Below are 23,356 nucleotides of genomic sequence, written 5' to 3' on the forward strand. Positions count from 1 at the left end.
TTGTACTACTAACTTTCGACTTTTAGGCTTTTTTTGTAGCTGGATATATCATTTGTTTCATCTAAGTATGAATATATGACATATGAATGTGGATAACGTTAGTGATATTAAGAGGCTTGCTACAGTTGCATTTTTAGTGATGAATCGGTAAAAGCACATTTTATTTCTCTGATTCACGGCTTTGTTCTAACGCCGCTGGGTGCTCCCTCTCTTCAGTCACTCTCTAGGTCGCTTGACCATATAACGTCACAGTGCTTTCGGGCAAGCATTAGTTGTGTTTCCTTCAAACTATTTCATGCGCATTTTGAAGTATCACATTAGAAAATGTTGATAGAAATGGCAAAAATTCCAAAAAACGTCCTCAAATTCGCAAAAATGGTTTTTACGCTTGCTTGAGGGGGTTTTGGCCTTTTCCGAAAAAGAGTTAATGCACAAAATGGGAGATGGAAACAGCTTTGCCGAATTAGTTGTGACTAATTAGCATGTAACCCACATGACTATAGTCCCGGTATCCATCGGATGAATTGGTTCTGCCACAACCCTGTATACTGCACAGGTGGCCAACTTGTAATATGCTACCTCTCTCCATTTAGCCAAAGAACTTAGCTTTTTAAATTCTTTGATTTAGCAAGCCGGTTTGCAATCTACAACCACGCGTCACGTCAACTTGTGACAAAACTACGCTTTGCGTAGTCTAGTTTATTCGCTCTAAACCATTTGATGGAAACGCTTCTAATTCAGATTTTCTTTTTTTGCGACATTTTAAAAGTTTGCTTAAAATTCTCTTGACAATTAGATGGAAACATGGCTATTATGGCTCCGTCCAAAACTCTGCCATTTCGACCAGCTGTTTGTAACATAAAACTAAAATGGATTATGGATCATTTTATAGTTTATAGCTGACATCTCTATTGGCGGTTGAAACAGGTGACGTCTCTTACGTTCATAAACCAGCCTATGCAACTTGAACAGCTGAGTCGCAGCGAAACCATCAGCTGGCTTGAGTCGAGCTGAGACGGGCCGGTTCACACGACTGCATCTTTTCCCTGCGACGTTCTAAAACGGTTTTGTCTCGTCGCGCATCTTCGGTCTGAACTGGGCTTTAGTGGTTTATTGATAAAAGAGGGGAAGAAATATTCTACAGATTGGAATACCTCTCCCAGAAGCGTTTTCTCGATCCTTCCCTTCACCAGCCTGGCAAAGTCAGCGTCGTCTTCCACATCCAAATGAGCAGTGATTATAGGGGTGCTGGGAAGAGAGGAGAGGGCTTTCAATGGATTATTCAAAACAAATTAGGGATGTATTCATTAAGAGACTATTTCTGTGGCCCGGCAGTGCTCATTCTGCTAAATGCCCTAATTCAGTGTCTAAACCGTGTGGCTTGAATTGCTTCCATACACAATTGCTTCTACACAAAGACAACATTTCTGTAATTATATAATCATACCTGATGTTCTTGGAGGCATTGATGATCTCTTTGATGCGAGGCACCCCCAGAGTGATGTTCATGGACGCTACACCAGCAAAGTGGAAGGTTTTCAGGGTCATCTGAGTACCGGGCTCTCCGATGCTCTGGGCACACAGGGCCCCAACTGCTGAGCCTGGTTCCATCTGAGCTCTTTGCGAGCAAACACATGATAACAGGGGGTCGCTCAGCGGAATCAACTAACCATGGCAGTTAGCATACAAACATTAACTTCATCATTAGCTCAATAGCCCTCAGGTGACGTCGATGAGTGTGCATGACAGTGTGATAAAAACAAGCCAATAACTTGATTAAAACACTACTCTTACAAGAGAATAGCAAAGTATGTAACTAAAGGCCGTTTTATGGTCCTGCACAGGCTCCACGCAGAGCTTCAACCGTGATTCGCTAGTATTCCATAAGTATACTTTATATGGCTGAAATGGCGTGGGGGGGGGGGGTGTGTGTGTGTGTGTGTGTGTGTGTGTGTGTGTGTGTGTGTGTGTGTGTGTGTGTGTGTGTGTGTGTGTGTGTGTGTGTGTGTGTGTGGGGAGTGCGAGGTAGAGCGAGGGAAAAGTGAGAGTGACGGCGATTAGCTTTGGAGCGACTACCAACTCAAAGTGTCTCCCCTGTGTTTTCTGACCAACATGGGAAATCTTTAGCAGGAAACGTTAAACCTCTCGTTGACACGTTGTTTATGGAGAAGGACAACCAGGAAATGAGTCAGGGGAAATTCAACGCTACCAAGCCACGGCCGAGCGACGTGCGTCGCCGCGACGTGTAGTTACATTTTTCGAGAGGTGCACGTCAGGCTACGGCGTAGGGTCCGGCGTAGACGCAGAGGAATCTGCGGGGGTACGCTGTCGATTCAACGCACAACCATGAAAAGGCCTTTAGCCTCACTATCTTTGTTTTTTATTGAAAAAAATGCAAGTGAAAACCTGTTTTTGTAAACTATGTCTAATAATAATAATAATAATAATATCTAATATAACAAAACAGTTTAACAGATTGGTTTTGGTGGGCATATACAGTGCCTTGCGAAAGTATTCGGCCCCTTTGAACGTTTCGACCTTTTGCCACATTTCAGGCCTCAAACATAAAGATATAAAACTGTAATTTTTTGTGAAGAATCAACAACAAGTGGGTCCCAATTATGAAGTGGAACGAAATTCATTGGCTATTTCAAACTTTTTTAACAAATAAAAAACTGAAAAAGTGGGCGTGCAAAATTATTCAGCCCCTTTACTTTCAGTGCAGCAAACTCTCTCCAGAAGTTCAGTGAGGATCTCTGAATGATCCAATGTTGACCTAAATGACTAATGATGATAAATAGAATCCAGCTGTGTGTAATCAAGTCTCCGTATAAATGCACCTGCTCTGTGATAGTCTCAGAGGTCCGTGTAAAGCGCAGAGAGCATCATGAAGAACAAGGAAAACACCAGGCAGGTCCCAGATACTGTTGTGGAGAAGTTTATAGCCGGATTTGGATACAAAAAGATTTCCCAAGCTTTAAACATCCCAAGGAGCACTGTGCAAGCGATAATATTGAAATGGAAGGAGTATCAGACCACTACAAATCTACGAAGACCCGGCCGTCCCTCTAAACTTTCAGCTCATACAATGAGAAGACTGATCAGAGATGCAGCCAAGAGGCCCATGAACACTCTGGATGAACTGCAGAGATCTACAGCTGAGGTGGGAGACTCTGTCCATAGGACAACAATCAGTCGTATACTGCACAAATCTGGCCTTTATGGAAGAGTGGCAAGAAGAAAGCCATTTCTTAAAGATATCCATAAAAAGTGTCGTTTAAACCTGGGAGACACCTGGGAGACACACCAAACATGTGGAAGAAGGTGCTGTGGTCAGATGAAACCAAAATCGAACTTTTTGGCAACAATGCAAAACGTTATGTTTGGCGTGAAAGCAACACCGCTCATCACCCTGAACACACCATCCCCACTGTCAAACATGGTGGTGGCAGCATCATGGTTTGGGCCTGCTTTTCTTCAGCAGGGACAGGGAAGATGGTTAAAATTGATGGGAAGATGGATGGAGCCAAATACAGGACCATTCTGGAAGATACCTGATGGAGTCTGCAAAAGACCTGAGACTGGGACAGAGATTTGTCTTCCAACAAGACAATGATCCAAAACATAAAGCAAAATCTACAATGGAATGGTTCACAAATAAACATATCCAGGTGTTAGAATGGCCAAGTCAAAGTCCAGACCTGAATCCAATCGAGAATCTGTGGAAAGAACTGAAAACTGCTGTTCACAAACGCCTCCATCCAACCTCACTGAGCTCGAGTTGTTTTGCAAGGAGGAATGGGCAAAAATGTCAGTCTCTCGATGTGCAAAACTGATAGAGACATACCCCGCGACTTACAGCTGTAATCGCAGCAAAAGGTGGGCGCTAGCAAAGTATTAACTTAAAGGGGGCTGAATAATTTTGCACGCCCAATATTTCAGTTTTTTATTTGTTTAAAAGGTTTGAAATATCCAATAAATTTCGTTTCACTTCATGATTGTGTCCCACTTGTTGTTGATTCTTCACAAAAAATTACAGTTTTATATCTTTATGTTTGAGGCCTGAAATGTGGCAAAAGGTCGAAAAGTTCAAGGGGGCCGAATACTTTCGCAAGGCACTGTAAATCAATATCAATCAATATCAATCTATTCCTTTTAAAACTACTGTTTTGTTGAAAACGGGTATCAAACAAAGTTCATGCGCTTAGGAGTCTTGTACCTCATGTACTTGTCTCTGCAGGTTTCAAGGAACTTCTCCAGCTGGGTGGGGGTTATGCGGTCCAGCTGATAAAGAACTTTTGGCTGCAATAGAAAAGTAGAGAGAGACAAGCAATTAGGTTTCAGATATAGCGGAGCTTTCGTTGCATTCAGCACATTAATCGACGGGGAGCCTACCTCGCTGGTGCCATTGTCGTTGATGCCGTACTTGTCTCTGGTCTTCTTGATCCTTTCTGAGATGCTCTTAATAAAGGTCTTTATCTCCTACAGTTGAGGGACGTGAATACAACCGTTTCAAAGATCAAGTCAAAAGGCTCATTAACACCTTTCAGAACAGATAATGCAGTCTGTGACGAGACATGTATGCTGACACAGAATACACTGTCATGCAGTTGTTAGATAGTACGGCGAATCACATTCTCTTTCACAATCTCGTTAAAAACCATCAGCAGTGCTTTAAAGACAGCAGTCAGATGTCGATGACCACATGAATCTAAGCACAAGGACAAGGGCTTTTCAAAAGAGTGTCAATGGGGTTATTAAATAAATGATCAATCTGTTCCAGGCAGCTCTCGCGGACACACCATTCTCGATTCAGTTAAACCACAACTCAGCATGCTCGGTCACTATACCTCCAGGTACGTCCCTGAGCCTGTGTCAGTTAACTCCTTCACAAAAAGGGGGGAAAGGTTGGCATCAATTACTGCCAGCACACCACTTTACTTTAGTAACTGGCTTTGACTTCATGTAATTAATCTAATAACTACATCCTTTTTTCGAAAGAAAACCTTTCATATGCCATTGCCATGTTATTCCTCATTATAGCATACTGTCAAAAGCATGTTTTCTTGTGGAATTATGTATGTGGTCGCATTGCATCGCAACCACAGGAGGTTAATGATTTTATCTCTGAACCATTTAACAGACTGTTACTGCACCTTCAGTCCAGTCCTTCAAATAAACTAAAACGTAACACACACACACACACACACACACACACACACACACACACACACACACACACACACACACACACACACACACACACACACACACACACACACACACACACACACACACACACACACACACACACACACACACACACACCAAATAAAACTATTTATTCTGAAATACAGGTGGGAATGTGAGTGTTCTGCCACAACTTTGGTTTTTTTATGTTCATTTTTTGTTTCCATATCCATTCAGCAGTTGAACTATGATTGTGGTTTCCTGCAGCAGTGTGAGGCACTTCTGCATGACATGGACAATAAGTTGTTTTATCAACAAGAGAGAGCGAGAATCAACAATCCTTTTTTTTTTTTTATTTAAAAACATATAATGGGTGTAATTAATCTCAAACCCTTTGTGCATTCTGCAAAAGTGAACAAAAATCTGAAGTTCCAAGCACTTCTATATATTAAATAAAGAAGAAACTGTAACAGCACTGTACTGTGATGAGGTTACCTCCAAGAAGGTCTCTCTGCAGCACAAGAAGTCAGCTCTCTTCATGATGACATCAGCAGTGAGGACCAGCTCGTTTTGACTGAGTGCCGGCTCGTCTGGACACACATAGACCGCCTGGGGGGGGTGGGGGAAGGAGAAGGAGATCACTGGGAGCCAACACAACAGAAGCACATCACAGTTCCTGATAGCTCCCTCACTAAGAGTTAACAGCTCCTGATAGCCGATTCTCAACTCAAAAACATAACTGAGGAGGTTGTCTTGACAACTGCCTTGTTCCCGAATTAACTCCATTGGAAATAGTGTCATTCTACAGTCAATATTCAATCTATGAGCGATACAGATTTTCAGCTGAGGGAAGATGTTATACATGCATTACGTTACAGTATATACGCTACTGAACGCAGCCAGGCACTTACAGTAGCGCTTGCTGCATGCATCGCGTTGCAGGGTTTCTTGCCACAGGAACACATACAGTGCCTTGCGAAAGTATTTGGCCCCCTTGAACTTTTCGACCTTTTGCCACATTTCAGGCCTCAAACATAAAGATATAAAACTGTAATTTTTTGTGAAGAATCAACAACAAGTGGGACACAATCATGAAGTGGAACGAAATTTATTGGATATTTCAAACCTTTTAAACAAATAAAAAACTGAAATATTGGGCGTGCAAAATTATTCAGCCCCCTTAAGTTAATACTTTTGTAGCGCCACCCTTTTGCTGCGATTACAGCTGTAAGTCGCTTGGGATATGTCTCTATCAGTTTTGCACATCGAGAGACTGACATTTTTGCCCATTCCTCCTTGCAAAACAGCTCGAGCTCAGTGAGGTTGGATGGAGAGCGTTTGTGAACAGCAGTTTTCAGTTCTTTCCACAGATTCTCGATTGGATTCAGGTCTGGACTTTGACTTGGCCATTCTAACACCTGGATATGTTTATTTGTGAACCATTCCATTGTAGATTTTGCTTTATGTTTTGGATCATTGTCTTGTTGGAAGACAAAATCCTCGTCCCAGTCTCAGGTCTTTTGGAGACTCCATCAGGTTTTCTTCCAGAATGGTCCTGTATTTGGCTCCATCCATCTTCCCATCAATTTTAACCATCTTCCCTGTCCCTGCTGAAGAAAAGCAGGCCCAAACCATGATGCTGCCACCACCATGTTTGACAGTGGGGATGGTGTGTTCAGGGTGATGAGCTGTGTTGCTTTTACGCCAAACATAACGTTTTGCATTGTTGCCAAAAAGTTCGATTTTGGTTTCATCTGACCACAGCACCTTCTTCCACATGTTTGGTGTGTCTCCCAGGTGGCTTTTGGCAAACTTTAAACGACACTTTTTATGGATATCTTTAAGAAATGGCTTTCTTCTTGCCACTCTTCCATAAAGGCCAGATTTGTGCAGTATACGATTGATTGTTGTCCTATGGACAGAGTCTCCCACCTCAGCTGTAGATCTCTGCAGTTCATCCAGAGTGATCATGGGCCTCTTGGCTGCATCTCTGATCAGTCTTCTCCTTGTATGAGCTGAAAGTTTAGAGGGACGGCCGGGTCTTCGTAGATTTGTAGTGGTCTGATACTCCTTCCATTTCAATATTATCGCTTGCACAGTGCTCCTTGGGATGTTTAAAGCTTGGGAAATCTTTTTGTATCCACATCCGGCTTTAAACTTCTCCACAACAGTATCTCGGACCTGCCTGGTGTGTTCCTTGTTCTTCATGATGCTCTCTGCGCTTTACACGGACCTCTGAGACTATCACAGAGCAGGTGCATTTATACGGAGACTTGATTACACACAGCTGGATTCTATTTATCATCATTAGTCATTTAGGTCAACATTGGATCATTCAGAGATCCTCACTGAACTTCTGGAGAGAGTTTGCTGCACTGAAAGTAAAGGGGCTGAATAATTTTGCACGCCCACTTTTTCAGTTTTTTATTTGTTAAAAAAGTTTGAAATAGCCAATGAATTTCGTTCCACTTCATAATTGGGACCCACTTGTTGTTGATTCTTCACAAAAAATTACAGTTTTATATCTTTATGTTTGAGGCCTGAAATGTGGCAAAAGGTCGAAACGTTCAAGGGGGCCGAATACTTTCGCAAGGCACTGTAGCAGTTATGCAAAAAAATCTAAGTAAGAACATGGTTTGATTTTATATGCAAGGTTGTTGTTGCTCCCACTAAACTACTGAATGTGTGGTGTGTTCTATGGTCATTTGCCCACGCTCGCTCTAAAATGAGCTTCTATAAAATCACAGGTAGCATACATTAATAGTTTACTATATTATTAATCAGAACAACGTTACACGTGAAAATTGGTATAGGAATAATGTTATCGTTGGTCCTGATTTGCTGAAGTCCATTTTACACTGCTGGTATATTGCAGTTAATAAAACAACGATTAAAAATATTAACAGCCTATTGTTAGGCCTATTTATAACAGATAATATTCAAAATTATTTCACTTTGATTTGTCGAAAAAATAAAGTGATTTCCATGTCTCCTTCATCGTGGAACAGTGTCAGACCTAAATGCAGTTCTTGAGTATAACATCAAGTTTGAGGTGTCAGAGCTGTAGAATGAGCAGCAGATTAGAAATTTGCATTGAGAGTGCATTGAGTGGTGAAATAAATATATTCACTTATGAATTTACACAATAAAAATGTTGTGCCAGAATTACTCTATTGTCTTATTTGCAGCAACAGTGTTGCTTTTTAATTTTTTTCATTCATTCTTCATAGGTAGAGGTAGGCAGCACGCAATCTGTCCATTTTGTGTGGTAGAAGAGTTGGCCCGCAGGGTTTCCCGCAGCACTTTGACAGTGTAACTGTCGTTTATTCACATTTAAAAAGGGATAAATCGCCATTTCACCGTCGCGTGCGCGTCGGAGTTTGTCAACAAATGTGCGGGCATCTGGGGCATGCCTGGGCAGAGACGGGGTCAGTGGACTTACCGGAGCATTGGCATATGGCAGGCAGAGAGCATTTATATATGTATCTCTACCCTGTTCTTCACATCAGTGAGGCTTTCTTCCCTTGTTTCAATGAAGTGAATACATGACGAAGTGACTGGAACTATCCATCACCTCTCGCGCATGGATTCTCAAGGTCCTGGCTGTTGCCCGGTCTTTGAGACACAGCTGTTGTCCGTTTTTTTTTCTAATCACTATACGCGGTTCACAACACACGGTTAGTTAGCGTAGTTAACACTACACACAGTGAAATTACGTGTCCTGTTTTTATTTCACGCATCCTATCTGCTTTGAGTGAGTGAATCTATGGGCTGAGCTATTATCACAGAGCTGTTTGTTTTGGAGAAGAGTTGTCAGGCGAAGTGGAAGAGAGCGTGTCACAGAGGATAATGGGAGCCATGCGAGTAAAACTGTTATAGCACTTTTTTTTTATATAGTTTAATGAGCTTAAAATTGCACATTTTTGAAAAAATTTGAAAAGCTGGTTATTTATTAATTATAAATTATTATTGAAATGCAAAACTTAGTGTATTAGTGTAGTAACCCCCCCCCCAATCCCTACCTGCCAACCCTACCACATTAACTAACAAATTTTCTGCGGGAAACCCTGGGCCCTTTCATGTGGACGTGCACAGAGCCTGAAATAGAAAGCCTGGGTTAAGAGAGCAAGTTGATAACCACCGTCATGGTATCCATTATCTCTGATTAGGTCGTCAGGCTTTGTCGAGCCAGTTAAGGCAAAGAAACCCTGCCTCTGTCGAACTTGTTTGGTGGTACACCCCTCTGGAAGTTAATCTCCTGTTGACCAGAAAATCTATTCTAAAGTACTGATCAAATAACTCGGCCAACTACACCACTTCCCCGCAAAAAAACAAAAACAATTTAATCTTCATGCAATTTTATTCACGCCGGGGGTCGTTAATGCAGAAAGGTTTTTCAGTAAAAAATTAATTTGCTGTAATTTAAGCTCCCGTGTGTTTTCACATGCTAATGAACTGCCTCTCTGGATGGCAGTAGGCTTCTCGCAGTGGGAGAATATTCACACTGGTGTTTGTTCTCCCAGAGAACCAGCATTTAATGAAAAGCTTCACTGAACCAATGCTATGAGACAGAGAAGCTTGGCTTTCTTAATGAATGTTGCACAAGGCTGATAACACATCTGTCCTTTGTCCTTTTCTGGGCCTGTTTTGTATCTGTGAGGTTGAACTTGCCCAGGCAACAGTGAAGACACTGTTTGAGAGTAATAAAAAAATCAGATGAAGGTATAGTTGGGGCACTGAATTGGACGTTCATTACCATGGCAACGGGCGGAGTTTTGAAGCATTAAGGTCAGCCCGAGATATAGTAAATGGCAATATATTCATTGTTTCTAGAAATGCATACAATTGCCACAGAGCCAGCACCTACTCCAGCAACTGGATGCCCATTTTTTTCCTATTCATTCCTGCTTCCAGCTGGGCAGATGGATTTTCTAAGCTGTAATTATTCGGGATAACACTGAGCCTGCATAAAAAGTGTTTTTAGTGAAACACAACAGACTGAACATTAGCATACCAAACTCTGAGTAGTGTGTATTGCACATTCATTGTTTATCAAAGTTGAGATACGGATATGTAAGACCAAACAAAACAAAAATGAAAGACAATTATTGGAGTTGAATGTGACTGCACTAACAAGACAGGTTATGTGACATAAATGAACTATTCATTTGTTAGTGTGTTGGTGTATGGCTGTGTAGGGAGGCAGGGATGCATCTGTGTGGATGCGTTTTAAAGATTATTTTTTGGGACATTTTTAGGCCTTCATTTATATAGGACAGCTGAAGACATGAAGCGAAGAGAGAGGGGGAATGACATGCAGAAAAGGGCCGCAGGTCAGAGTCGAACCCACGGCTGCTGAGTAAACCTCTATATATGGGCGCCTGTTCTACCAGGTGAGCTACCCAGGCGCCCTGTGTGGATGTGTTCAAGGAGCACTAAGCACTAAGGAGAACACTAAAAAAAGAGAAAAAGAAAAAGAGGGCCAAAAGAAAGAAAATGCCATGCTGGTAAAAACTGTCCGCTCACCCGCATGTTGTCTAGGACTCTCTTAAACTCCAGCGGCTCATCCTTTCCCTCCATGGCAGCTGGATCCAGACCATCGCCGCCATAAATGAACTGGATGACGTCGCCAGTGGAGCTGCGTACTGTCAGGTCGTACTGTGAGCACAAATCCTCCAGGGACTTAACCAAACGCCTCTGTCCAAGCACAGGCAGGAACACAAAAAATATCAGTGACATATGTAACTGACGCATGGGGAAAAAAAGCACCCTCTGTCTGCACTGACCTGAAAGTATACTTACAGTTCAGACATACACTATATCTGAAAATACATCTGAGATGCAACCTAATAAACTCATAAGATAAAAATGTTCAGACTTTTATATATACTGTACATATCATTTGCATATGTGAAGACATACTTTAATTAACTGAATGACGAAAAGGTTTTAATTTTTTATAATCGATAAATCATATAGGTAATTTGTCATGCAAAAATGCCAAGCATTCACCAATTTCAGCTTCAAAATGTAACGATTTGCTGCTTTTCAGTGATCGTATCATTTTAAATTGAATGTAGTTGGGTTTTGGACTGTTGGTTAGACAATTAGCAACATAAGGAATTCATCCTGGGCTTTGGGAATCTGTGCTTGGCATTTTTGCTTTAGTAAGATGGAAAAGCATAAGATATGGTGAGAGTAACCAAAACAGTAAAGTTACATTTAGCTGTAAATCCCTATAAAGCTCTGTAAAGTGATTTAGTAGATCTTACTAGTACCAGTTTGTGCTACAAAATAGTGACTACTACTTAAAAAAGCTGCATAAATGCACACCAAAGTCTACTGGACAAACAATAAACACCTTAACTGACACTGCAGCTAGGCACACACTGTTATTCATGTGCACTATTCATCAGCATGGCAACAAAAGTACCCTGAGGGGAGAAATAATCATCAGGCATTACCTGCATATATCCAGTCTCTGCCGTTTTCACAGCAGTGTCCACCAGACCCTCCCGGCCAGCCATGGTGTGAAAGAAAAACTCTGTGGGTGTCAGGCCAGAATAGAAGCTGTCGGCCACAAAGCCTTTAGCAGCAGGCAGCTGTAGAAAAAAAAAAGTCAAGCCATTAACAGGCCTGAGTGTTCTAGTGTGAAATGTGCTTATTTTTATACAGGTTTCCCTGTTATTATACGATCAGAGAAACAGAGATATAAATCGAGACCGTAAATCGAGTAATTAACTGCACTGATGCTTTTTGATTTAGCCAATCAGAGGTTGGGGAAACTTCAGAGTTGATGAGCCAGTGTGATAACTGGATGTGTGTATTTGAAAGATCTCAAATAAAAGTAATTAATAAAAAAATAATAATAACATTGTATATCTCAACAAACAATTTCAGAATAGGCCATGTATGATGATGCCTTTGAGAAAAAGATAGCACAATAACTAAAATGAATAAATTGGATCTTACTTTCGAGTGCTTTTCAAAGTGAGGAAGGGAGCGGTTCTCAAAACCATCAGGTACTCGAGAGCCACTTATGGCCTGCTGGCCCACACAGGCAATCATCTGAGATATATTAATGAAAGATCCTGTATGTGTAGAGAGGAGGTTCACAAACAAAAATGAATAACAATGAAAAACGTGCAAAGATACACAATTTCTCAACCATTTGAGCAGAAGAGCAAAGTCGATTTCATTTGTTGTTTAAGATGCAGACAAGCATGTATTTGGAAGTTATTGTCAGAGTAACAAAGTCTCAACAGGTGAATAGGAGGATAATCAGTTTAAAAATGACAATTGTTGGTTTTCCCAGTTTCCTCAACTGCCTCAGCATTCACAAACAAATCTTAAAATTAAAAAAATATATGGAGCCAAAGTGAGATTTCATTATTGGTTAAGTTTCCTTTCCAGCGAGCTTACCTTTGGAGCCGCAAAGAGCCATGATCAGAGGGCTGTTGCTCTTGTCAAGCTCCCTGAGGCAGGCACTGCCAGCTCGGTCTCTGATGACGGACAGCTCTCTCAAAATGAGAGCCTATTGAGAAAGGCACAAAATAAACATACAAACATTAAGTAAGCCAACGTCAAAAAATACACAGTCAAAAACTGCGTTGTTTACCATGTTCAGAGCCTTTTCAAAGAGATTCTACAAATGTTTCAATCCACACCGAATGAGTAGTGCGTGTTGATACGGGACCCTTTCTGCAAAGTCGGCAATGTAGATGTGCGATGTAAATGTAACTCACTCTCAAAAACAGTAGCCTAAAATTGGTTACGACATGGGAGAATTAAGGTACCACATTTGTCATTAATTAGTAAACTAGCAATCTGTGATTTCTTGCACTGTGATCAGACAAAAATCACAGCATTCAACAAATATCTGAAATATATAAACATATTATGGTGAAATTATTTTCGCTTTTTGGCCAAGAAACATACCAATGCAGCAATGCATTCAAAGGAAAATGAAGCAGAGGCTTGTGAATTTTGTTTTCCATTTTTCTTTCCAAACATCAGCCCAGTAAAGGTTTTGGTGATTTGCAGCCAAAAAGACATCTTGGCATGTATTAAAACTGGGTTTTATGTTTTTTAGACATCTAGATTACATATAGCCTTCTTTTTAACATTTCAGCGACTATATTTCAACAGGTATATTTCAACATTATTACGTAGGTTTATTTATGAGACGTTACCACAGCATTAATGGCATGTCTTTATAGATGTAGCCTGCTATTGGTCTACGGACGATAAAAGCCTGACCCATTATGGATTTTTGAGGCTATTGCCAGTGCCAATACAGATATTTGAGAGTTTAAAAACTCCAAAAACAAACTATCGGCTGACATTTTGTATATCAACACATACCATACACAACACTTTGTTTAAGGATCACTTAAGGTAGATTATGAAAGAAATTCACTGAGCATGCAACATTTTTTGTAAAAAAAAATTGTCTCTTTAAGTTCTTTTTATTGAACTATATAACATTCTGTCGTGGTGCCATTTCTATTATCAGCCAGCCTGTTCTTCAGCAGCTTCTGTTGAATGGAAATTAGAAAGCTCACCAACTTCAGTTCATATCCAATTCACTTTCAAGACCATTAACCAGTTCTTCCTCTACAGGAAGTCTGTCCACTGATGAGTCACTCGTGGTGTAATAGTTAAGTGCCATGGGGTGAGAGGATATGAGAAGCAATCAAATGTATTGAATGAAATATTTTAAACGTGATGTGCTGTGCACATGGCTCATTAAATGACCGCAGCAGTGAGGATCCAGATGACGTATTTAAATTCACATGGGTGTTTTTGTTTTTCCCTCTATGATATATATATATATATATATATATATATATATATATATTTACCTCCAGAGTCTCCTCTGCTGTGCAGCCTGGCTGCTGCTGCAGCTTTCCCGTGGATAGAGCTTCGATGTATTCGTCACACTTTTTGTAACCGTCATCCAGCAAGTCCTGCTTGGCCTTCAGCAGACCCTGGCCAGGTGTCACATCACCAATGCCAATAGAAAAGCCACGGTTGGCTGAAAGTTGGGAGTAAAAAAAAAAACCAATACATATAAAAACAATATCTCTATACATTATCTAGTATACAGAATTGTTTTTGTGATTGACAAACTATTTAAAAAGGTCTAATATGTACCAAACTACAACAGAGATGAACTCCTTCTATAATCATTTGAGGTATATTTCTACAGAGATTGACCGATATATCTCAATTTTCAGAACAATGTAAGATATACGTTGTGATAAGCTTGGCGACCACCTACAGAGAAACACTGGAGCGAGTCTTGCGAGGCGGGACATGGCGTTAGCAGCCTCCAGCTGCCCCCAGTCTCTTAGCAGGATGTAGAAGATGTTGTTCTTGGAGCCGGACCCCAAAGTGCCCTTGTCCATGCTACCACACATCAGCTCACTGTTGTGAATCACCACGTCTGAAAATGTGATAAGGGAATGTGACAAGAATTGACGTCATTGGGTCCCAGAATAGAAACACGACACAAAGGTGAATAAAACACAGCGTGTCAGAGGGAGAGGGTCAGAGGGTTGCTGAAGGCTGAAAGACATTCAGCTTTGGGGGAGGGGGGGAATCATTACCAATCACCAATTTCCTTGAATTCAATTGTTGAGCTAATAGAAAAGTAGGTTGACCCTCTTAGGCAAGGGGAAAATGACATTATCATTTTTATTACAGTCTCCTAGCGGTGGGCATGAATTTAATATTGTCATTTATCGACTTCCACTGGAACCATTGTGATAATAGGAACACATTATGTTGTCCAAATTGACAACTCACACTACACTACTACACTATTTCACACAAATGTGACAACGAACAGACAACCATGATTCTGCTATGTTTTTTACTTTCTCCCTTTTGTTTTTGCTGCTGTACTTGGGTCTTTTCTAGTGTCTCGCTCAATCAATCAATCAATCAATCAATCAAATTACATTACCTGATTGAATAAAGGTTATAATAAACTTTATGACTTGGTAAAATAAAACCTTTTCATTTGGTGTGTTCCGTGGACATTTTGACTGAAGAAACTCACATGAGTCGTTGTGACAGAGATCCTCTCCCTTGCCACAGTACTGTTTGCCCTTGGTCCGCAGGTTCGCCTTGACGGGACATTCCTTACTCGGCTTCAGAATGAGGCTGAAGATCTGTTTGCCCGTCCACAGAGCAATGGGCTGATGGACACACAGCAAAATATTAGTGCCGGGCCACAAACACAGTTATGTAACAATCACACTACAGTTCAGTACCTTCATGATAGCCGGGCGGGGGAGACAGATCCTGATTTTTTCATCTTTGCCCACAAGGATTGATGCCACTATCTGACAGGTTTTTGATCTGTCAAAGAAAGTGTCCTTCAGCGTCAAGAGGTAGGCGCCTAAGAGGTAGAAATAAGCTATAAAGTTAATGGAAATTAAATACAGTGGATTTTCTAATTTTTAATAAATTAGTAAAAAAGTGCTCCCCCATCAGGTAATAAAAATGGTTATTCAATACCAGGATGATTCAAATATTTAAAGAAAACTAAATTTTCTTTAACCATCAGTGACCAGTTTTCCCTTAAAGGTCCCATGATATGCTGCTTTTTGGATGCTTTTATATAGGCCTCAGTGGTCCCTTAATACTGCATCTGAAGTCTCTTTCGCGAAATTCAGCCTTGGTGCAGAATTACAGCCACTGGAGCCAGTCCCACAATGAGCTTTCCTTAGTATGTTCCATTACTGTGTCTGTAGCTTTAAATGCTATTGAGGAGGAGAAAGGTGGGGCAAGATGGAGGGTGAGGGTGTGGCCTTGACCAACTGCCATGCCTTGCTCGTTTGCAAGCCATGATGTCTCTCTCTTGCTCATGGGCGGGCCAAATTCTCTGGGCGGGCAAAGCAGAGAAAGGGGAGGTAACCTTTCCCCTTATGACGTCATAAAGGGAAGATTCCAGATTGGCCCATTTGAGCTTTCATTTTTCCATTTTGGCCTCCATGTTTCCGTGAATGCAGGCCGTGCATTCACGGACATCGGAAAAACGTTTTTCCGAGTGAAAAGGTGGGAAACTCGGGCTGGATTTGCTAACCGAGTTTTCCAGTTGGTGACGTGTTGTTGACAACTGACGTTTGATCTAGGCGACTTTGGTTCACTGAACATATTTTAATGACAAACTGTTTATTGTGGACAAATGCCTCTGCCAATAAACATACACAGACATAATATGTTTCAAATGATTCATAAATAGGCCTATGTATAAAAAAACAACACATTATCCATGTCTTTTCCCGTTCGTTGTCCTGCAGATAACACAAACAAACACCTGTCCATGTGCTGTTTGGATGCTCGCATAAGAAAACAGTAGCAAATCTTTTGTTATTGTGGCCTCCATGTTTTCACACACCTGATGATCTAGGCTACAGCCAACCGTTGGTGGCAGTCATGCAACAACTAGTTATGCCAAACACAAATATAACAGAAGAAGAAGAACACGCATCCCGACCATGTGAACGTTACCAGTCGGAAAAACAACGTAACCATGGGGGCGGTCCCTGTTATTCCGAGGTGGCATCAGTTTATACCTCTCGCCATTTCTAGCCACTGGGGGACCATAGGCAGGCTGGGGGAACGCATATTAATGTTAAAAAACCTCATTAAGTGAAATGTTCATGCCATGGGACCTTTAATTCAATGATAAACAATTCTCCGCCTAAAAGCACCAGTAGCATCACATCACATAAAAACACTGCCCTGTGACTATCTGCCACGCATGACTGCACTGACCTGTCAGAAAGTCCTGAATAGCAGCAATCAGAGGTTCGCCATTTCTTGGAGTGACAAGATTCGCTTTTGTCTGAAAAAAAAAAATAGTAATTTTTGTTAAAGTGCAGTCAATTTTCTACGGACAATACAGTTCCCAGAGACATCTTTTCATTGCTGAATGTCAACACTGATAGGTGTGTATTCTGAATGGACCACATGTTCTTAATAATTATACCCCCATCAGAACGAGGGCCTCAGCTTTGGCTTCTTCAGTCTGAGGTAGATGAAGGTTCATTTCATCACCGTCAAAGTCGGCATTGTAAGGGGTGCACACACACTCATTGAACCGAAACGTCCTGTGAGGTTTGACTCTGGCCTGTCAAATTGGGAACAGTAAAAACAAAACTAAGACTTACTACATGAGTAATCCCTCAAATTTTGTACTAAGGTTTTTGTAGGAGTAAAGGAATGAATTATAGTCCAAAACTGAGCTTACGATGTGGGCCATGATGCTGAGTTTGTGCAGGGAGGGTTGTCGATTGAAGAGGACGATGTCTCCGTCCATCAAGTGCCTCTCCACCACATCACCAAACCTGAGCTCCTGAGCAATCTTCTCACGGTTTCCATATTTTAAAAACCTGACAGATTAAAATGATGTATTTTCGGTTGGTGAACCACAGCAGGAAAGCACTGGTTTTTAATTTGCAATGGAAGCAGCCAGCCTCACCTTTTTATCTGAGTGTGACGATTCTGGATAAAGTTGGCTCCGGGATGAACCTCAGGACCATTGCGGACCCGTTTCCTCAGTAACTCCAGATTGGCTTTGTTCACCTATTACATAGTATCAAATTTAGATTACTTAGGTTCTGGCATGAAAGGGGTTGTTTAGTGTTGTGAGGCTTACCCTCTCTGGGTATGTCAGGATTTTGGCCACATGCACGGGGACGGCCACCTCATCGATCCTCAGGTTTGGGTCGGGAGAAATGACAGTTCTGCCAGAGAAGTCCACTCTTTTTCCTGAGAGGTTTCCTCTGAATCGACCTGAATTTTTACAGTAAATAAATTTTAGCCTGTAATTCAAAACGTGCACTTTGTTTTCGTCAATGAGTTGAACAAGCAGAGTACAAATTACATACCTGCCATGTGCCAAATTACTGTAAAATGTGGCTTATGCGGTTATATCGATTGATAGCAAAACTCACAAAATCCATTAACATTTGAGACAATAAGATTTAAATGCCAACATAAAAATAACTCTCAATCTCTTTCTCTCATACTGTGTACTGGTTAGTAAGCTTGAAATTAGTACCCACATTTGCTTCGTTGAATGTTTTTACACTGTACCTGATACATTCTTTCACTATTTAAAATAAAAGGCTGGTTAAGAGATTTTAAAGAAAATGTTAATGACTCAGTTTGTCAGATAAAAAAAATGTATCTTAGGGGTTTTTTTTCCTTCTTTTATTTACTTGCTGTTGGCATTTACTGCACAGAGTTAATGATGTACACTGTGTCCAAATGACAGAAAAATAAAATAACACATTTGAATATATTATACAAAAAATAGATATTACAGATTTGAATATACACTATACCTTGTTTCCCCTTAAGTCTCTGCACAAAGCCTCTGGTCCATTTCTTAGGTGCCATGTTGAGGGGGATGCCAGAAAGCTCGCTGTTGATGTAAAGAGCACACTGCAGCTGAAGGAAGTCCCAGTCCTCCATGATCATCTGGGTCTTCGCCCCTGTCATACGATGCTAAATGATAAAAGAGTTTGTTAATCTGGGCTGTCACCATGAAAATTAAGACGTCTGAAAACTGCATTCAAGACCATTTTTTGCTGTAATACAGGTCAAGATTAGATCAAGGCATCTGCAATCATCGTATAACAACACTGAGCAATGTTTGGTTTGTTACAATTTGTTGAGCAGGTCCATTTAGAAACAAAGAACTGTATAATAAATAGGCAGGATTGAAGGTGTAGGGAAGGGATTTGATAAGTTAGAATAATATTAGACACAGATTTTGCCCTCTGTCTTTATTGTTCAGAATGTATGTATGCTCAAGAAAATGTGATTTATTGTAGCAGGAGGCTGCTGGAACCTGAAATAACGGTGTTTTCCTTTGCTAAAGGCTGATATCATTAGCTTACATTTGCCCGCCACAGCTCTTAAAAAAATAAATAAATTATATTGTAGTCGTAGTAGTTGAAATTTACAGTCATCAAACTAGAGGCCCAAGTCTCTGCAGATACCCTGTGCTGGTCAGTAGCAGCCATCGATGATAAGATACAGCACCAACCTTTTTAATGACATCGTTGAGGAAGATTATCTCTGTGAGCTTCATGGTGAGGTCGTCCTCGTTGGTACCTGACTTTAGGTCGCTGACCACAGATGGTCGTATGCAGAGAGGAGGCACCAGGAGGCGGGTGAGAATAAGGTCCGCAGGTTTCCCCGCCTCAGGGTTCATCAGCAGCAGGGGAATGTCTTCTTGGGGAATCCTCTTGAACATGTTTAGCACCACCAGAGGGTTCAGGTTTTCCTGGAGAGGAAATGATAATAAGGGCAAAATGCAGGGTTGCGCAGGGTTGCACAGGGCTTCCACCTAGGGTTAAGTCTCACTTGAGCATTTTTGATAAGGATAATTATACATTTCTTATTTTCATACCTTTTTTTTGGGAAATATACCCATTTTTTTTTTTCATTCAGTAAAATATGCCAAACTTTATCAATGAATCAGCTTATGGTGTTTAGAATTCGCAACGTTTCCTGATTTACATGAGTAAATATGTTGTTGGGCAATAAATTAATAAGACTAAGAATCTGACCCATTGTTCAAAGCCAAGCAAAAAATATTAAAGATACCTTGATACCTTGCCCTACTTCTGTTGTACCTTTTTATCCTACACAGGCTCATCAATTGCCATATCACAGTTGGTAACACTAAATGACGCTAACTGCATAGTGTGAAAGAGTATACAAAGTTCACCTGTGCTCTGGACAGCAGAGGTTCCACCACTTTGTTGTGCTCAATGGCAGTATCAAAGGACTGCAGGAAATCTGACACAAAAACATCCACCACCTTCTTGTTTGTTTTATACTTCTCATGGATGATCTTAAGCAGGCCACACTTTTTCACTGGTCCTGAAGAGCAAAAGAGACACATGACTCAGGATGGATTGCACAAATAGTCAGTGTCAAAAAGCAAATTTGTAAATTGTCTCTTTTCACCATTAAAAGCAGAACAATTCAAACAGATTGTCTTTTTGCGGCATTTATCAGAGATCTTCTTCTTCAACCCTCGTTTCTGGAGATAGGCCAGGTTGGGCCTTTTTAATAAATCCATGAACTGCAGTTTGTCCTCTTTCGTCAGCATTATGCTCGAGCATGTCTTGCAAATCATCTGGAGACATGACAAAATATCACAGCACAATGAGAGAGGTGAAACAAAACAACTTAAATTATTAAGCATTGGTGACATTATGGCTGGATTGTTTACTGCTATGAAAATATAAAAAAAACAATAACCTCAAGAATTTACAATATAAAAAAAAACTAATACAACAACACATACTTACTTGTGTTAGCGATAAGCATACACACACCAGAGAAAAGCGATATATTCTAACTGGTCCAATTTTGATACTCGAGTGACACCTAGAGAAAATATTATATTTCTGCATGCTGCATTCCAGATGGAAGTATCTTGTTCAATTCAACTTTAGTAAGATCACTGCTTCTTCTTGCATGGTGTGGAACATGGGCCGTTTGACAGAATGTTGGTCTCCCTATTGATTATGCTAAGCGTCAATATTGTTTTACACAATAAATGAGCATTTAAAAAATATGTATATATATATATATATATATATATATATATATATATATATATATATATATATATCACCTAATTTTTCAGTTTTATTGCATTAGACTGTAAACTTGCCTGTAAGATTCCTATTGTGGCTTTGAAATAACCGACGTGAAAACATGGCAGCTCCAGATCCAAGTAGCCGTAATGTCCCAAGCAATCTGCCAGATTCTTCCCACATGTCAAACATGGTCTGTCTTTCTCACTGGTGCCCTGCAGGAAACATGAGAACAGAGGGATAAGCCTGTAGTATGAGGGTGAATTGCATAAGTTACATCTGAAATGGCTGACAACATTTTTGTATGTTCACATATTGTGGTTCCTTGCCAAGTGTTTTCATGTATCACTGCGAACAAGAGTAACATGAGTTTGTGTCCATGTCATACCATACGGTGGTCCAACACTCCATAGGATAGTGGAGTGTGTTTGGTGTCTTGGCTGTACAGATTCTTACTGACCACCTGAATGTGGGCCTGCTGACGCATCTGTTCAGCAGATTTGATCCCGAAGCAGATGTGGCTTCTGTAACGTTAAACAAGAATAACGAGTAAATCAAAGAAAATCACAGGGTTAATATCTCTAACAGGCTAACGTCTGCCTTACTGCTTTGTCAGCAGCACTGGTTGACCAAACCAGCTAAACAAGTATTCATGTTTGACACATTTTTCAGCAACCAAGGGGTAAGCAGTGCCGAGACGAACTTGTCAATATAGCCTGAGCCACATTGCAAACTGACTAACACTGGCTAACCGGCATGCTAACTATTTAGCTACAGCAGCGTAGTGTTCCTCAGTCTAACGGTATTATAACGTTACTCACATTTTTTGGGCTACATCTGTCTCTCTGAACTGCTCCTTCACCATTTTGGCAGCTTCTCCCAAACAAATAACACACGACTGCTATTTTTTCATCATTCCAGTGAGCCAGGCTCCAGCACGCTGCCACTTCACTTTCCAATGTTGTGGAAATGCTAGCAGCCAGCAACATGCAATGTGTTGAGCATGCGAGCTACAGTAAGCGCTGCCTACAGGGATAATCGGTAAAGTAACGTTATCGACTTGACACCTGAATGGTAAAAAAAATTTAGTTATAAAAATGTATATATGCTGACTTTAGCTTTATGGTATCGTCTATATTGTAATTGTATTTATTTGTGTACAATCCAGAGTATGCTAAATCTGCTGGTAAACCCACGAAAACCTGTATTTGTGACTGATTTGTGTAAAACCCGAGTTTACAAGAAGTACCTGAATGCAACACAAGCCTATGCACAACAACAGTAAGTAAGAGAAACCACGGGTGCACGAGCACTATCAGTCTCAACTGAGTGCTGCCACCTAACGGCTAAAATATGTAACATTTTCAAAGGGTTTGAATAGTTGAATAACTTTCATCTACATCACAAAATCCCTGAAATAATCCTAACTAAAATATGCTATGGGGAGTTATTTATGTATTTAGGAATCAAAAGCCTTATCTTACAATTCTGACGGTTGCCAATTTGCATTGCTTAAAAAATGTGTTATCCCTTCTCACATTCAGTGTATTTACGATTAACAGTGGTTCAGTGTTGCTTCAATCTATTTACATTGTATGGTATTTTTTAAGGTCAGATGTCAGGATACAGCTGGATGTTTGACTTTGAGTTAGTTAAAGTTTATTGTGAGGTTTATGTTTATGCTTGAGGTAAGGATCAGGGAAAAAATGCACTCTAGTAGGCCAAGATATTCTCAAATATAACGACAAAGGCCAATAACAACATGTATATGTGTTACAATACATTTTGTTCTGTCCCTTTTTGTGCTTATACTATTTGCATTTATTCAGTGATGAAGTGGCATGAATAAGATAATGAGGTTTGTTTCCTAAGGAATTTTGACTCAATCAAAAGACATCACTGTTGTCCTGCCTCTAGATGGCACCACATTCCAACAGCTGGAAATGTTGAGACAGGAGGTGCAGAGACTAGGAGAGAATAACCTACCTGTGTTGTTTGATGCATTGACGTGGAAGCGCGGATGGCGACTGATGACTTCCTGATGAGGATTTCCTTTCACAATGTGCTTGTGCTGATTAATTGTTCTGTCAACTGATAACCACCGACAGTGAAAATTGCATGGCGGAATCTGATTTTCCATTTTCTAATTCTGCTGCCACTTGCATCATGAAGGGCCTCTAATCAAACCTCTAATATAGTGTTCAACATAGTCTGGGCTTTCTAAATTTGCCTCTCGAATGTATCCCTGAAGAGCTTGGTCTCTTTAAATCTTTACATCTGGGGGTCATCTTGGGATATACAGATGTATCACTCTGTGTAAATATAAGAGCATAAGAAATCATCTACATAATCACTTGAGGGGCTGCTGCTAACAATGTTTTTCAGCTTGAGAGGCATCTCAGTGTTCCCCCCTCAAAGTGCCTCTGTATCAAATACAGTGGGCCAATGATCCAATCCCAATCACACACACACACACACACACACACACACACACACACACACACACACACACACACACACACAAACAC

At 40.6% G+C, this 23,356-nt stretch overlaps 1 protein-coding gene across 2 annotated transcripts in view; it reads right to left on the reverse strand.

Annotated features, from left to right (window-relative positions):
• polr3a (polymerase (RNA) III (DNA directed) polypeptide A) overlaps positions 1-21,934 on the reverse strand; it is a 26,554-nt gene extending 4,620 nt beyond the window's left edge. The window contains exons 1-25 of one of the 2 annotated variants that reach the window (XM_039788688.1): positions 21,650-21,934; positions 21,217-21,352; positions 20,906-21,043; positions 20,191-20,362; positions 19,949-20,103; positions 19,262-19,501; positions 18,555-18,717; positions 17,864-18,000; positions 17,687-17,790; positions 17,456-17,597; positions 17,195-17,335; positions 16,981-17,050; positions 15,471-15,598; positions 15,257-15,395; positions 14,474-14,638; positions 14,055-14,227; positions 12,613-12,724; positions 12,163-12,281; positions 11,655-11,792; positions 10,717-10,887; positions 5,686-5,799; positions 4,396-4,482; positions 4,220-4,302; positions 1,448-1,618; positions 1,155-1,248 (exon numbers count right to left, since the gene is read on the reverse strand). In XM_039788688.1, the coding sequence (XP_039644622.1) occupies positions 1,155-1,248; positions 1,448-1,618; positions 4,220-4,302; positions 4,396-4,482; positions 5,686-5,799; positions 10,717-10,887; positions 11,655-11,792; positions 12,163-12,281; positions 12,613-12,724; positions 14,055-14,227; positions 14,474-14,638; positions 15,257-15,395; positions 15,471-15,598; positions 16,981-17,050; positions 17,195-17,335; positions 17,456-17,597; positions 17,687-17,790; positions 17,864-18,000; positions 18,555-18,717; positions 19,262-19,501; positions 19,949-20,103; positions 20,191-20,362; positions 20,906-21,043; positions 21,217-21,352; positions 21,650-21,693 (3,336 nt within the window). In that variant the 5' untranslated portion in view covers positions 21,694-21,934. Of the gene's footprint in view, positions 1-1,154; positions 1,249-1,447; positions 1,619-4,219; positions 4,303-4,395; positions 4,483-5,685; positions 5,800-10,716; positions 10,888-11,654; positions 11,793-12,162; positions 12,282-12,612; positions 12,725-14,054; positions 14,228-14,473; positions 14,639-15,256; positions 15,396-15,470; positions 15,599-16,980; positions 17,051-17,194; positions 17,336-17,455; positions 17,598-17,686; positions 17,791-17,863; positions 18,001-18,554; positions 18,718-19,261; positions 19,502-19,948; positions 20,104-20,190; positions 20,363-20,537; positions 20,725-20,905; positions 21,044-21,216; positions 21,353-21,649 lie in introns of those variants that run through there. The other variant, XM_039788689.1, reaches the window with a different exon arrangement.
• Positions 21,935-23,356: the final 1,422 nt, after the last annotated feature.

Source organism: Perca fluviatilis, chromosome 21 (genome assembly GCF_010015445.1).
Source record: "Perca fluviatilis chromosome 21, GENO_Pfluv_1.0, whole genome shotgun sequence".
Taxonomy (NCBI): domain Eukaryota; kingdom Metazoa; phylum Chordata; class Actinopteri; order Perciformes; family Percidae; genus Perca; species Perca fluviatilis.